The 17,390-nt window shown below is 42.7% G+C and overlaps 1 protein-coding gene across 8 annotated transcripts in view; it reads right to left on the minus strand.

Moving 5' to 3' along the window:
• The window catches only part of AMN1 (antagonist of mitotic exit network 1 homolog), a 458,308-nt gene that overhangs the window by 280,077 nt on the left and 160,841 nt on the right, over window positions 1-17,390 (minus strand). For all 8 annotated transcript variants that reach the window (XR_011202246.1, XR_011202247.1, XM_069228202.1 and 5 more), the window contains one exon: window positions 16,128-16,272. Coding sequence is in view for 6 of the 8 variants with exons in the window: in XM_069228202.1 (XP_069084303.1) it covers window positions 16,128-16,272 (145 nt within the window). In the remaining 2 variants the exon portion in view is untranslated. The remainder of the gene's footprint in view (window positions 1-16,127; window positions 16,273-17,390) is intronic.

Consider the following 17,390-nt stretch of genomic DNA (forward strand, 5'->3'; position numbering starts at 1 on the left):
TCTAAGAAAGCACTGGTCGTGATGACGGAGTCTGGAAAAGGAGTCAGGAACGTCACATCTTGAGAGAGATGATCTATGCGAGACTACCATGCTAGCATTTCCACTGTCCTTGGGGTAATGCTGATCAAGTATTCGAAGGAGCCTTGAGACTGGATCCATTGCTTCTGTAGCTCCTCAGCAGCACTTGGTTTACTGCAAAGGAGATCATCCTTAGAAGCAACTTGAATAGTCTTACAGAAAAGGGCTTTCTTTTGGAGATTTATAGAGTCACACTGGATAGTCTTCGTTGTCTGTCATCTGACAAGTAAGCCTTGCTCTCAACTGTGTTGAGGTTGGCACCCAGGAAGGTTATCCTTTGAGTTGGCATGGTGGAGAATTTCTGGTAGTTTACAGTGATGCCTAACCTACGAAATTGTGAAAGGCAGGCCCTGATGACATGGGATACTTGTTGTTGCTGTGATGACGCTATTAGCAGCCAATTGTCTAAGTAGGGAAATACCTGATGACCTTGTTTACGAAGTGTAGCCACCACTGGGGCAAGACATTTTGTGAAAATCCAAGGGACTGACTTTAGATCAAAAGGAAGGACTTCGAACTGATAATGGGTACTGGCTACGGTGAAGCAGAGGTATTTGAGATGCTTGGGATGAATGGGAATGTGGAAGTAAACATCCTCTAAGTCCAATGATGTCATGTAAACTCCGCTTTCTAGAAGATGAAGGATGTCTTATAAAGTAATCATACAGAAGTACTGTTTACGCAGAAATTAGTATGGGCCTCCCTTCCCGTCTTCTTTCGCACCAGGAAAAAATGGGAATAGAATCCTAATGCTCCTTGTTAAGAGGGAACCTTCTCTATTGCACCTTTGTACAGCATTATTAATGCCTCTTTCCTCAGTAAGTGAAGACAGGGCGGGTGCGCGCTTTTCGAAGGATGGGTTGATGGTCTCTGCACAAACTGCAAGGTATGACCGTAATTAACTAGATCCAACACCCATTTATCTGATGTTATCTCCTTCCAGTGGCGGAGGCAGTCTGAAATATTCACACCCACATGGACAGAAGGAATGGGTGTAGCGGGTACCGGATCCAGGTCATTGTTTGTGGCCAGTATCTCTACCCTGGGGAGAAGCTTTTGGCGTGAAGTTTCCTTGCTGTAGACTGCAGAGGGCAGCTGGCGGTAGGCCTGATGGTAGGAGGGCCTATATTGATACTGAGTTTGAAATTGTTGGGGTATTTGTTATCCACCTCTGTAAATAAGAGAAACCTCTCCCTCAAGCACCATGAAAGGGCAGTTTCTTGAACTGTAAAGTGCTGAGAGACCTGACAGTGTCAGTGTCTGTTTTTATTGCCAATAAGGCATCTTCACAGTGCTTCCCAAACAAAGTTTTGCCTTTGTAGGCCATGTCCAAGATCTCTGATTGGACCTTCAGTCTTAAAGATGCGGCCTTCAGCCATCCTTGGCACCTTAAGACTGCTGCCCTGGCTAATTGGCGGAAACCTGTGGAGGCGATGTCGAGGGCAAAATCGATAATCTCTGAAGAAGTAAGCTCACCCTCCTGCTGTATCTTCTTCTCTTTAGACTTCCTGTCCTCAGGGATGAGAACAAACAAGCTGCTGTCATCTGCGGTCATAATGCCCCAGGATTGTAAGAGTGTTGCCTGCATGGACGGTAATGGCAGACGCAAGATAAAACCTCTTCCTCACATTGTCCAGACGTCTGCCTTTCCATATCTGGTGGAGCAGATATGGATGGTTGGTTGGTAATGGATGTTTTTTCAGCATTTTTGAGCTGCCTGAGACGACAGAGTCAGGCTAAACGTGGCCGATGAGACAAGCAGAGCAATCCTCTGTGGCCTTAACTTTTTTTATCCAGGCGAGGTGGAACTGAAGGGACCATAGCCGGGATTTAGCCGGATTTTTCATGATTTTAAGCCCCTCACACTCCAGGTGTAATCTATGATGGAAATGGCTCTCACTGATTTTCTAGCCTGCTCTTTAAAATAATTCAAAACAGTCTGACTGGAGATTGGTAGGTGGGAACGTGCTGCAGCTTGGTCCATCAAGTTGAGGAAACCTCTGATGTCCTCAAAGGGAGAGTCTGAGGGGTGAGAATGTGGAGGAGATGGAGGTGGAACCAAGTAATCATTACTTTGGTCCTGTAGTTGTTGTGGACCAGGGATTTCTCCTTCTTCCCTTTCATCTTCTATAGAAGCGTCATCCTCCCTAGGAGGTGCAGCAAGGGTTGAGGCCGGTGTAAACATGGACATTGGTGGTGGAGGGATGTTTTGCGGTGTGGTAGGAGACACAGCCTGGGGTTGCGTTGGCTGTGGTTCTTGGTTAGAATCTGGAAACCTCCTTCTATAATCTTGCAGCATGGCATGCAAATCCTGAACCAGGGAGGTGGGCATTTGAACAACATTCTGTCTAGGCTGAGAATCATCATAGTGTTCATAGTGCTTGCTATACTGGGTGTAAAAAGACTTATAGCAATGTTGATCCTTGTTGTCCTCTTGATGCTTCACTTGATGTTATGATGAACTATGTGCATCCCCAAATGGTCCCTCATCTTCAGACGCTTCCCAGTCTAACAGATGGCTTGAAAACAAAGGTACAACTTTGCTTGGAAAGATCACCTAGGGCGCAAGGCAGTCGGTTATTTTTGTAATTTCTACAGTAGTAGTTGCATCCATTGACATGGTAGATGATGCAAAAGTAAAATGCTATGGTGCAGGCAGAATTCCTGTTGACGGCGCTGCCATCTACGGTGGTGTAGACGGTGGTGGTGCCATCGACGATAAAACTGGTCGACAGTGGTGCAGCTGTCGTTGACTGTATCTTTGTTGATGTTGGCTTTGTCGACGGTACCTTCCTCTTCGACAGTGGAGACGTCAAATCCACCGTCGATAGTGACTTACAGTGACAGGCACCTTAGTGGACGATATGGGAGCAGTAACAGCTGTTGTCGATGTTCTCGACGACGATGCCCTAGTCAACGAGACTGTAGAGATGGTAGCTGTGGTCGTCATCGGCAACACTAATGTTGACGGTGGTGTTGTCATCGATGGGGTTGTGAGAGCGATTTTATGTCTCAACACTGACTGTTCAGATGAGGGAGAGCAGAGATGCTCTTTTTTCTTTAGAGATCGAGAGGATGCTTGGGAGGAGGCTGACCCTACGGAGATAAGAGGAATTGTTTCCTTTTTGTGAGGGTTTTTGAGGTGAGTCTTCAAGGCCTTTCTTCTCTCCTTAGAAACCCTTTGGTCAGAGGATCTTGTCCTTGTATGGGGCCTTACATTTGAATCACTGCTCTCATCTGAAGAGCTGGATCTTTGGGATCTGGATTTCTGCAGCCACAGAAGTAATCTTCCCTCTCTGTCTCTCAGAGTTTTTGAAGAGAAGGTACGGCAAATTTTACACTCCTTTACCAGATGCTGTGGGTAAAGGCAGTAGAGACAGTCTCATCCACATGCAGCCTCTTCTTCCCACAGGACTTGCAGGAACGAAAAGGACCTTTCTTTGAAGACTCAGACATTGTAGACTGACGAAAACTGGAATTCACAGGAAAAAAACTTCGCAAGACATGCAGTAGAAAATCTGGGGTAATCAGCTTCTCTGGTAGCATTCTAGAGGGTGCTACCTGATTGGTCATAGTTCAAGTTCGGTCCTTTTTTAAAAAGGACAAAGATAGGCTAATAAACTGATGGCTTATAGTCTATTATAATTCTTGCATACTGCTTTATTACAGTACATTGGGACTCACACTTCGACAACGGGGAATGATTCAAGCATGTGAATTTATGAAAGATCCAATACTAGATAATTAACCATGCCGATTTTCATCCCTTCCTTCTACGGAGCTGATGCAAGCAATGGTAATTACTTCCTATGTGTGGGTGGCCTTTGTTCCCTCAGCTGGGGAAAGATGTTATTAACTTGGCCCAGCAGGATGGCAAAACAAAGGTATGGGCTCTCATCCTAAGCTCAGCCAGAGAAATATGAAAGTTCCGGATGACCAGTAAGATAAATATATTTGGTCTTGGGATCTGTGAATATGAACTGGGCACACGTTTTTCACCCAGGTTTCATACATCATGGAAATTTGTAGGCCTAAGGGAAGCGAAACTGCACTCTAAGGCAGATTTCCCCAATGTATATAATAAAGTGTCACTGCAGACAAAACAGTAAATCACACTAACTTTACCTAAAAGTGCCCACTAATATTATATAGGTCAGTATCTAATCCTGCAGAATCTTCTCTGCACCAGGCTACCTGCATGCAGTTACCAGACTGTGCATGATGGCAGTCTCACACGTGCAGCACGCACACATGTTAACATGTGTTAACATGAAACCAGCAATGTGACCCTTACTCTAGCTGCGTCACAGCAGCCTTATCTTAAAAGGCAGACACTGTTGATACACATGCACATTCCAATTGTCATATGATTACCGTGGGTGAGACATATAGTGAGACTCACTAACAGTAAAAAGTCCAAAACCGGGTGATCCAAAAAGCAAGAACTGTGGGTTTACTGAATGGGTGGAATCTATTTTGCAAGAAGTTATATTTCTGATTTGCTCTAATATGCTTTTTCAAAACTCTGGTATGTTGTTGCAGGACCACCACGTCTCATCGTGCCTCTTTCCCCACATCTCCTCCAACCAAAGGCCAACTGATCCAAACATTTCACTTAGGTGACCAGGGGTGAGAGATCATTGCAGCAAGACTTTACAGCGGGTTTCTTTATGTTGGCTGCATACTGATTGATGCTTTTGCAGTTCTAGGCCATATCTTCATAAATGATTGTCTAATCTGTGTCCCCAATTGTTTTCCATGCAGTAATTTATGCAGGCTTATCGGTTTATTGTAGAATGCCTATTAGACGATATAGGATGAGATACCCCCCTCTTGAAAGGATTCACTAGCTTTAAGCTCTCTAATGGGTTTTTTGCTTTTCTCTCTCTCTGTCGGTCAGTGCACCATATGGGACATATCTGTATGAATCGTTTCTTAGGGGCTGCCACTGTTGCTGTTGTGTTTAGATTTATTTGGATGGTCCCTTGACAAAGAGCTTATTCAGCGAGGCCGCTGGGTGGTTCAACCAATCTCTGTTCAGCCTGGTGAGAAGTCTAGGGTGTTGCGAATCTGGGTTTGTTGGGTATGAAAACGCAGTAACCCCTCTATGTCTAACCATTATGTTCCAGTGGAGGGAGGGGTATACAGCATGGGATTTTCCTGTTCTGTTTGTAGTGGTAACCATGACAACCTGTAAATCGCTTTAGTTTAGTCTTGTTCCACTTGGACACATAATTGTGTGCTTCGTGTATTATTTTGGTGTATTGGGAGTCTCAATTTTGCTGCCTGGATGTGCTGTTCTACCTGTGATAAGCCTAAGCATTATTCGTAGATGGGTTTGAAAAATTTTTTTTTTTTGGTAACACTGTCATTCATTTCAAAATGCTCAAAATGCAAATAAATTCAAAATATATTTCACAGCGGATATTAAGCCCTAATTTAATTACTAACCAGCACTGAAAATGGTCCAGCAAAAAGTACTGCTCAATTAGTCAGGAAAGACGGAACAAAGAAAATGTTCACAGTGATAAACAGACCAAGATGTGGTCTGGTGTCTAAGTGTCAGGAAAAAGCTCTGGCTTATCTACAAATGTTGAGCCTTTTTGCATCCTGCTGTTGGTAAGTGTCCCAAAATAGAAATTACTTCTGGCAGAGGAAAGAGGAAAAAACTGTGGCAAAAAAACCTTCAGATATATAGCCAGAATCTGGTATCCTTATGAGGACCAATACACTGGAGCTTAGTTCGAAATTAGCCCTCTAATAGGAAGGGAAACGAATCCAATCAGAATGGGAATTCCAGGGACCCGAGAAACAAAAAACAAAAACAAAGGTGTCTCAAAGTAGCACGTATGGAAGCATTGCAAAGCAACTTCCTCCTGACCTGCTCCCCTTATATTCCTAAAATAACCAGGAAAAGGAAGCATGGTTACTTGGAGCAATGGGTCACCCTGGCTGCGTGGAAAATAGACAGCTTAGCCTAGCAATTGATGAATAGGTGTGTTTAGAACTGCTTTCGGAAGACACAGAGTGGGGGCAAGAGTCCTGCGGCTTCTGTGCTGTAGATGTTCTGAATTTGGAAGGTGTAAGGAGCAGGATTGTGGCATCGGAGATCCCTTGAAGTACCAGAAACAATGAGTAGGGCTGCTAGGTAAGAAGGGATAATTTTATGTGTGGCTCAGTGTAAAAAGCAGCAATTCTGTCTGCGATGGGTAGCCAGTGTAGGTTGTGGCATGTGCTTGTATATGACTGCTGAGTGAACCAGTTAAGTATCCTATTTTAGAACAGCTTTGACAGTGGCAGTGGATGTTAGGGGTGACGCTGAGAGAAGGAGGAATTCTGTTTTTCAGAGATTTAAAAGAAGGAATTTATCTCGCATCAGTGTTTTAATTTGGCAAAGCTGCACCTTAATATGGTGATATCTGAAGGATTTGAGCCATCTTAGCACCTTGTCACAAAAGCCCATGCGATGTCCAGCTGTCTGAAAGACTCTATGACTGACCGGTTTGATGGGTGCTGATAATTCCCCATTTACTCGTGTTATATCACTTTCTGATAAGTATTATCTATGATTTCCTTCTTTACTTATAATCACTATTACTCTCCAGCTCCTTTTATTACTTTCTCAACTGTTGCTGTTACCGTTTTGCATTCTGGCATGTGCTTGACAGAATTTGTGAGCACAGCTAACAACCTGGGGGTGTTTCTTGATCACTGCATTGCCTTATTTTACCTTGCATGACATCAACCATGTTAGCAGCCCCACAGACCCTGACTTTCCATATCTATCATCTATGTGGATATTTGCAGTCAGTATCTGTATCAGCCAAGTGTGGGTGACGGTGTATAATCATCAAGGATCTCAGCACACCCATAGCTGCCAATGGCAACATCAGTCCATCACAGGATCTGTATATTGACCTCTCAAACTTCTTTTTACAGCTAGATCACAACCATATACAGCAACGTCACCCCACAACCAGATGCCTGACTCTCTCCAGAAGCCTTCCAGTGATAAATGAAGACAACGCAATCTCTATATGAGACAACATCAGCACAGAGGAAACCACAGCAATCATGAAGAACATACACTCGAGGAAGCCCCCACAGAGCCCTGCCCCCATCACACCTTTGACAAAGCAACAATTTCTATCAGCGAGGCCCTCACCCCCATCATCAATACCTAAATCAGTACAGCCAACCCAACAGAACTCGCCATCTACCAACTGATACCCTCCTTCCCTACACAGCTATGGTCTTGAAAAGTTGTCAGCATGCGCTTCTTCAATCAGCTCACCAATCACCAGCTTCTAGAAGCTACACAATCAGGATATAGACCCAACCACTGCATGGAAACCGCCCTCATCATAGGTGTCAAGTCACAAAAATGCCAGGGGTAGCAGAAGTGACATCACATACCCTTTGACCTTAATAACATCACAGTAAGTGACATCATATGAACCTTGACCCTGAGTTTTTATTTGCGGGCAGGTATGTCACATGATCGTAACATCACACTCTCACTCTTACACCCTCTTACTCTCATACTTATTCATTCTCACCCACTCAAATGCATGCATTCACTCTTAATCTCACTCACTCACTCATACTTACTGGCACTAAGGCCCAGGTTTACTAGCAACTTGTGTGTCGTCTGTGTCACTTTTGTGACACCAGAAGCCAAGTGTTAGAGTGGGTTTACTATTGTACGCAAATTCTGATTTACATTACATAGTATCCCAAAGTAATGCAAAATTGTGCTATGCACTGCTTTGCGTTAGTTTGCAGCAAGTGAGTGTTTTATGGGCAGTGCAAGGGCATTCCCATGTAGCCACCCATGGGTTTTGAGGTAAATCCCTATCTACAAACAATGGTAGAGAGGAATCTGCACCAAAATCGAATGACTCCCCAAGGCAGGCATAAAAAGGAGGAATGTTTTCATTTCTCCTTGTTTTTCTAACTTTTCATGTGTGCTGCAATATAAAGCGCACATACAAAGTGGGAAAAGCTTTAAAGCATAGTTTTTATACAGGAAGGGACCCCCTTCCAGTACAAAACCTATGCTCCAAAAATTGCACACCGTTTCACTATGGCTCAAGGAGGGTGTGTGTGTTGGCGCAGAGAGAGAGAAACAATACAGCTTATCTTTTCTCTCTCACTTTGGCGTAAGGCAGCACAGAATCTTTGATGCATAACTGCCTTGCATCAAAGAATATTAACTCTGAGCCTCAATCTCACATGGCCTCACTCACTGTCACCCACTCCCTTTCACTCACATTTACATGTTTACACATACAGACACATGCCCACACATACACATGCTCTCTTTCATTAACACACTCTCACATCCATGTATGCACACAAAATACATTTAAAACATTCTCACTTAACACAGATGCCACCAAAGGTCCCATTCCAGCAAAGGGTGCTCTATTTTTTATTACACTAATTGAAAATAATAGGATATTAGTATAAAGACAAATGGGTTAAAAATAAGGAAAGCTGAGCAGCTCCTGTGTTCCTGGCACTGATTCGGTCACTTCTGAGGCCAGGGGTTGCAAAGGCAGTGCTAGTGGTCGCAAGTGGCAAACCAGGGGTTGCACTTGCGACACCTGGCAACCCCTAAATAACATTCATGTCCCTCTTAGCAGCAATGGATGACATTCGTATGATCCTCAACAGAGGGGAACAACAAACCTCACTCTCCTAGACCTATCAGCAGCCTTCGGCACCATCTCCCATCACATTCTCATCTGAAGACTTCACGAAGTAGGCCTCCAGGGACGCTCCTGAAAATCAATCTTCTTACTGGAGGAACCCAAACTAGTCACATGAACCCTACTACTCTGAAGCACAAGAACTAATGTGCGGAGTCCGGGCCGGGCTCCTCACTCAGCAAGCGCTCTTCAACAGCTATATGACTCCAGTGGCTGACGTCATACAGACTCAGAACATATGCATTTTTACAGACACCAACCAAATGCAATTGATAGTGTCCCTCTGCCAAATGACTCAAACTGAGCTCGGACTAGACTGAAGTGGTGGTCTTTGGGAAAGACACCTTGCTGCGGGATTCTACCCGATGGACCACAAACCCTGTACCCACATCCATACTTTTCTCAGAAGCAAGAAACCTCAAATTCATCATAGACAACAAACTGGACATGGCCGCCCAAATCAAAACAGTGGCCTCGTCCTGCTTAAACACCCTAAGAATGCTGAAGAAAATCTTCAGGTGGCTTCAAGATAACACCAGGAAAGCGATTATCCAAGTCCTCAGCACCAGCAGACTAGACTGTGGGAACACCCTGGGCACAGGGATAACCAACCAGCTATCAAGAAGACTACAGACTGTCCAAAACACAGCAGCCAAACTCGTCCTCAACCTCCACCACTGAGGCCCAATCACACCACACGTTAGAAAACGCCAATGGCTCCTGATACACAAACATTTCAAATCCTCACCCACACCAACTAAACCCTCCACAACACAAGCCCTGCCTACTGTAATAGCAGCATTAATTTTCACCAATATTCCAGGCACCTCCAGTCTCTCTCTAGCACACAAATCACGCATACACAAAAGTAGAGCAGAAGGCCCTGCCTTCTGATACCTCGCTCCTAAAGTCTGGAACAACCTCATGCAACATATCAGAGCCTCCTCCTCTTGTCTTGACTTTCACAAGAAGCTGAAGACCTTGTTCTTTTTGAGTAAGCTCCAGGGCCGGCCTCACACATCACCTACAAAGTGCCTGGCTACCCTCATTGGTGATCAGGGGCAATGAAAACACCAATTACATAACAATGTGCTTCAGTCTTAATGTGCGGAGCTCCCAAGCGCTTTATTCCAAATCCTTACTATTGATGTTTTTCACTGTATGTCTCTTGGGTACCTGTTGTTTCTGAGCTTTGACTGTCTTTGCTATCTTGTGCAGAGCTTTCTCCTCTGTCTCCCTCACTTGTCTCCTGCCTCTCTGCGCCATATTTTGCAGCTCTGTCACCAATATTCTCTTCATTTTGTCTACCAACACCAGTCCTATCCAGACAATTGGTAAAGAGAGTCTTAGCCCACATTTCTTGTAAAAGGCATAGCTGTATAAAAGCAATAACAGATTGCTATTCACTATCCTTCAATTCTGCACCAACTGCAGCAATTTTCCATGACCTCACCATAAGTGGCCATGTCATAACCTGGGGGTGGGTAAGTTATGCGGGTGGGTTCTCCGAACACAAATCAGCACCTCGCACTTCGTACTGGTAATGCTTGGATGGCACTGTGAAGTGCAGAAACTTTCAATGGTTTGGTGCGATCGGAATGTGGAACTACGCCTCCAAGAGGACGATGGAACACAAACAGTCTCCGTGATGGAATTGAGGGTATATCTTGTGAAGGGTCAGCATTCTGAATTTTTCTTTGAGTATGAACTTGTTTAGTAATCTCAAGTCCAGAATGGGTCTGAATTGTTTGGGCCTTTTTTGCTTGCTAGGAAATAGCGGGAGTATACTCCAAGCCCCCTCTGGGACCATAGAGAGTAGCGTTTTGTACAATGTTCAAGACCCAGTTGTTGTTTGTGATGAAGCGCCACTTGTCCAGGTGTTTGCTGATACTCCACCCCCCAACAGTACCCCCTTCTCCCACTGTAGTGGATAACTGAGAAGTGGGAAGCGAGGACTGCATGGCTGGAGTCTTGGAGAAAGTTGGTGGCTGATGGTTAACTCCTCTTCCTTTAGCTGGTCTGTGAGGGTGAAAATGAGACCAGGATCGTTGGTGGTGTTGTGAAAGCCAATGAGAGGTTTGAACCTTCTGTTTAAAAGGTTGATCGCCTGGCCTGTATCTTTAACGTAAATCTTTTCACTTTGCTAGAACTACTGCTTTCAATGTATCAAGTTCTGCTTTCATTTTGGCCATTTTGTCATTGGCGCGCGATCCTAAGAGTGAGTTTCCTATGAATGACAGGTTTAAAATGTGTTGTTGCGCCTCTGGTTTGAGGCCTGTATGGCAAAGCCAGAAGGACCTTCTGCCGCAGATTCCATGTGAGTAACTGTGCGCAGCCAGATCAGAGGCATCTGCCGCCGCGCTGATAATCAGGTTGGATACCAGGCCCCCTGCCTGTAGTATCTCTTAGAAGACTTGCCTGTGTTACTTTGGTAGTCGCTCTGTGCAGCAAGAAATGGAGTCCAAGAGAGATCCATCATATCTCTCCAACAAGGCAGAAGCACTAGTTACCTTCATGAAGGAAGCGGAGGTACCACACATTTTCTTTCCAAAGGCACCCATGTGCTTGCTGTCTTTATCTGGAGGCACAGAAGATGAAGCAGACACAGCATGTGTCTTCTTCAATGCAGCTATAATCACGGAGTCTGGTGGTGGATCAGACCTTAAAAATAATGGATCAAGATCAGACGATTTGTACTTCTTAAGGATCCGTGATGGAGCTGCTCGCAGAGATGCCTGGGTTAGAAAGAGGCCCATAGCCAGTTGGAGAAGGCCTGGAATCAGAGGAAGAAGTGGTCTCGATGCTCATTGATGATGTAAGGTCTCAAAGATGACAGACAATGAAGTGGGAGGGGGGCAGAAATGTCTATGTTTAACTTGGATGCACCTTGAATCAAAACATCATTGAATGTTGATAGGTCATCTATTGGATATACTCTTGCCAGTGGAGTATCTGTCAGTGTGGTTGAATAGACTCTCACTGAAGACTTAGAGAATGTAGACCAGGTGGAAGACCTATGTCAATGTTGTGACCTGGATCGGTGAGATCCCCAGGACCTAGACGTGGATCTGATCCTTGTTGTTCTGGACATCGACCTATGCCTTAGAGGTGTTCTGGAACTTCTTGGTGATCTAGGTGCAGGAGCATTCCTCTCTTGAGGTGAAGTGGAAACTAGAGGAGAAAGGGGTGGTGACGGAGGCCTTGATGGCTATATGTGCTTTGACATCAGGTGACGTTTTTGGTTTGACATGGATGGAGGTCTTACCGCCGAGGATTGCCTCGAAGTTGAGAGGTGTCAGTGAGAATGAACTCTCGACTTCGATGCGGACGGCGAACAAACTAGAATCTGCCCCAACCTCGACATCATACCTCTCCAAGCCAACCAGGAACATTTTTTTTCATGTCTTTCTGCAGATCTTCCTCTGGGACGCCTTCTTGGGGTGAGAGTAGGGCTTCTTGGAGGTAGGTGGGGGTCCTCCAAGGCCACGTGAAGCTGTTCTTCCTCTCTCCTGCGGCCCAATGAGACAAATTTGTTCTCCATCCTTTAAAGTTCACCTGAACATCTTCTGGCAATGGTGACATTTTTCAGGCAGATGAGTCTCAGGAAGACAAACGATACAGTGAGGATCTGCCTGTGCCTTTGTTTGCCACAAGAAGGGCACTTCACAAAAAGTGAAGGCATGGTGTCACACAAAAAGTTAAGTTTTTCTGTCAAAAAAGTACATTTCTGTACAGTATGCACTGAAAACTACTGACAGAAGTAAAACATAGGAGTTTTTGAAGATCATTATTGACAAAAAGCCAAAAAAGTAGAAGAGCTGAGTGCTCCAGGATCCTAACACTAGGAGCCGGAAAGAAACTGACCTAACTGTTACATATGGTACATGATGGGATACTGAGGGTCCTCTGAAGCTTTAAAGGCCATGTGCAAGTTTTCTCTGTTATGCTTTTAACTGCAGCCTATTGGCTACCAATGCCTTTCATTCCATTGCAATTTTCTGGTTAAATAAAACTGTAATTCCACTTTTCTCTCTCTCGTTTTTCTGCACTGGAGAAATGTTAACGTAAATTAATGGTTGCGAGTTATACTTACTTCAAATAGCTAACTCTAACTGCTGAATTTCTATGGTGTTGTGTGAGTAAATTCAGAACCTAACAATAACGTCCCTATAACTTTTGTTTTTTTAAGCGAGTGTATATAAAATATACTATGTACATTTATGGGGAGATAGGCTAATATATATATATATATATATATATATATATATATATATATATATATATATATATATATATATATATTTTTTTTTTAAATATATATATTTATATATATATATTGTTTTTTTTTAAGTGTGCTCCGGGGTCCCGCACATAGGCAGGAATATTCAGTGCTTAGGACTATTGATGAGGATCCCCTCGAAGAGAACTGATAATTCATACTACCTAATTAATGTGTATTTATCCAATTTGATGGTCATTCCTTTTCCTGTGGGTAGTCATATTGAATATTCATGAGGCAGAAGGTGAAAGAAGTGAATATATCTCAGTCAAGCAGGCAAACGGAAAAACAACAGTTATACATCAAAATCACAAAAAACTGTAGGACAGTATCAGTGCAGAATGAACCCAAACCAGCCAGAAAATGTAAAACGAAATGCAGAAGCACCCATAATTAAAGTATAAGTAGAAGATTAACAGCATAAGTTTAAGGACTGGGCAAGGGATAGGTCAATGCAGTAACAAAGCAGGCAAGGGCTGACAAAGTTGCTGGGAGCAAAGTATATGGGTATCTTCGAAAACATCACTAAATAAGCATATCATGAACTGAGGTGAGAAGGGAGATATTAAAAATTGGAACACAAGGAGGGATGTAAAACACAAATCATAGGCATCAACACCAAAACAAATATAAAAGAGTGAACATACTTAAGAGTCACCTGCCCCTTCAACTTTACATTCTCCAGAACTCTCCTTAGCCTCCCACTGTGTCCCCGAAGGCAGTTCCATGCCACTAAAATCAAAATGTTACCCTGAAGAACACAAGTCCCACCCCTCCTTTAAACAGCTGTTGCAACTTCATCTAAAACAATGATGCGGCTGACTTCCTCATCAGTATTCCACTGAAAATCACAAAGCAAGGGATATTTATATATATTTTTATTCGGTTGCAGTAACCACTGTGTACTAATGGTTCACACTCAATTTCCATTGACGAGGCATTTTTTATTTCCCAATAGGGTTTAGTTTCCAGGTCAGGATCTACACAAAATCAAAGAGTGAATTTTGTACACTTCAGAGCAGGACAAAAAAGGTTAATGGTGATAGGGATGCCATATGGAGTTTTACTCACACTAACAGCAAAACCTGTTCAACTCTGGCATCAAAGTAGAACTTTACTTAGGAACCATTATTTTGTTGGTTTGGTAAAACTATGTTCAGTAGTTTTTGGAGAAATAAGTGTCTGAAAGAGGTACCAAGAAGGTTTTTAAAGGGTTTAAAGTTGAGATTCCGTGATCTGTGACTCCTCTCAATCACATTTTAATTTTTAGCTAAATGTGATTAGCTTGTGAAGATCTTTTTTTTTTTTTTTTTTTTTGTTACCTTGAAAATCGTGGATCGATTTTGTGAAAGCAAAATATAATAACACAAGAACTTGAACAATTGTCCAAGCATTCAGCAATTGCATTTAGGATACTCTTTAAAAGGTTGCTTTCTATAAACATGCATACAATTCCTATGTATGACCACTTGAGCTAAAATGTGAGGTTGTCTCCTCTTTTGTTTTCTAATTATAAATGCAGACATGGTGCAGGGACAGGGTTATCTCAACTTTGTGCAGTCGCAAATCACTAAACCTTTGAAGCTTACAGAAATAATTGGTTATTTAGTGAATGAAACGTCTTTAGGATGTTTGAGAATATAAAAGTGACACGTGTTACAGAATTATAGCTTTTTACACTTTGAAGCTGGAGTGTGACTTTTAGTGGGGCTAGAATGCTACACATGAAATACAATGTGCCCTAGACAGGGACTTTGAAATTGAGACAAGGAGTCCCCCTTGGAGGCGCCATATCCTAAATTACTTTACCATAAGCTTGTTTTCCCTTAAAGAATAATTACTTTTGCTGTCAATTGTATGTTTTTGCAGCTTTTCATAGCTTGTGAAATAGTGCTTACAATGTAAACTAATGAGCATTGAACCTTATAAAAAGCCTCTGATGACTTGATGTTTTTGAAGAGCTCCAGTGTGTTACTGTGAGCAGAGTCTTCAGCCTATAGGGGCTAGCAAATAAACATTGCTATGATTTTCATACCATGACTGTCTATTGACTTATTTGTCTTCCAGACAAAATTTCATTTTGACAATTTCGAATTATGAATGTTGCGCTGTAGGGAAAAGAGTGTGTAGGGAAGGGACTAAAAAAAAAAAGTGTCCGGTTGAAGGGCACAAGTATGGGAACCCAGAGACATAGAAAAGTCGAATAACAGATCAGGAAAACATGTAGAAAACAATGCCCACCGTAACTCAAGTTGTCTGCCATTCACAGAAGATAATTTGCAAACAGCACTGGAAAACAGTAATCATGCTAGAGTTGAACGTGGAGGATGCTTGAGTTATGGCGTGTGTTGCAGACAATAGCTAGTGAATTACAGTGTTTTTACATATTGCTAAATGAAAAAAACAGATTAAAAATCGAGTTATGGTTCTGCTTCAAACACTCAAAACACCTAAAACATCACTATATTGTATGCAAAGCTCACAACACACACCATAACTGAAGTTGCTTAACTGCACGCTACATTTAACTATTGCAAGATTATCTTGCTTCAGTTTTATTTGTAAAGTGGTGTTTTGTGCATAGTGGACAAAATAGATTATGGCATGCATAATGTCTGCACATGCCAAAACTGCATGAAGAATCTGTGTGACATAAACCATTCAAGCAGGTCGGCAGAGCATCATATGGTATTTATTACTACTAGAGGAAGGAGCAGCATGGCCCACTTGAGGATTTGCTTTGCCCCTGCACACAACATAGATAATAAATGCATAATACAATCTGAAAATCCACTATATACAAATATATAAATAAATATGAATAAAGTACAAAAAACGCTTTACAGCTGTTGAGGAGAAATCTGTGTTTGGTATTAAACAGGCGACATTCTTCTTTCCCAAAAATAATGTTATTTGGGTCTTGGAAATACTATACACATGCACTATCATGGTGGAACAAGCGATGTAATGCTACTATTTCTAGCATACCTGTTATTATAAAAGGACTGTGATAAATTACATTCCCAAATTTAATTAACACATACATAATAAGTTACCTTCTGAAGTGATAGTTATTCGGTCCCCTTTCCATGAATTTAAGTTGAGCTTCTTTAACTGTTTGCAGCATCCTAGCTGTTGCAGAGCACTATCTGAAACATCACAGTCACGGAGATCCAACTTTTCCACATCTGGGTGTAGCACCTACATAGAACATAGAATTCCACTGCTTCAAACCATTTCTCATCCAACCACAACAGCATTATACTCTGTAAAGAGGCAAGTACTCTCGAGAACCGAGCAGTTTTATATATTTATATTTTTGGTTTACCACAGAGCACACAAAGCTTGCAACACATAAAAGTTCAGGGAGGATAAATTATGTACTTGTAATCCTAGTTGTTCTTCATGGGAATCTTCACTGAAATCAGACATCTGTGTGGTGGCACATACATATCAGTTTCCTATTCACAAATGTTTTCCACCTACCTCAAATAATGGTTGTGGTAAGACCTTAACTCACACCTTCACCATCCTCAATCAACCTTCTGTTCCAACACTTGGCAACTCCGAGTTCCGTATTGACCCATGTAAATTCGACAACCTTTACGAAGGGCGTACGTGACAAACACCTGAACTGGGGTGATGAAAGGGAACTCTTTTCAGGAGGTTCTTTGGATGACAGCACAAAGGCAATGATTATAAAGAGCTGTGAGTGCTTGGGTCAGCTTGTCCACGCAGCTACCCTAACAACCTGTCCCACAGACCCACTCAGGGCTTGTAAAGGGACATGACTAAGGCGGGCATTCAGTAGTACAAAAATGCAAGATGCGATACAGCCTAGGAGTAAAGTGATTTTCTGAGCTGTTGAGCGTGAATTCTTTGTAAGAGTGCAGAATCTCAGATGGACAGGTAATCTTCACTGAAGAAAGCCTTCTTGCATGCTGTCTTGTCTCAATTATAGGAAAATAGGATGGACAAGTACTGAGACAATCTCTGTCAATGTAAAGAACAAGTTACTTACCTTCGGTAACAACTTATCTGGTAGAGACTATCTAACTGCAGACTCCTAATTATCCCCAGGTATCAAATTGGATCCAGAAGTTTTCTTGTCGGCAGTACCCCTTCGTGTTAGTAGGAGGCAACAGCTATGTCCACGCTGGAAGAGAAGCTTGAGGTCCCTATATAGGCCACCAAGGTGCGCTAAGGTCACTTTATTTTCACGACTTTCCATGCCAGCAGAGTGGAGCCACAAAGAACATTGAACACTAGTGTGGAAATCTATAGCCCTGCTGAAAGGGATATAGCCATGTCCCTATAAA

The sequence above is a fragment of the Pleurodeles waltl genome, chromosome 4_1 (genome assembly GCF_031143425.1).
Source record: "Pleurodeles waltl isolate 20211129_DDA chromosome 4_1, aPleWal1.hap1.20221129, whole genome shotgun sequence".
NCBI lineage: Eukaryota > Metazoa > Chordata > Amphibia > Caudata > Salamandridae > Pleurodeles > Pleurodeles waltl.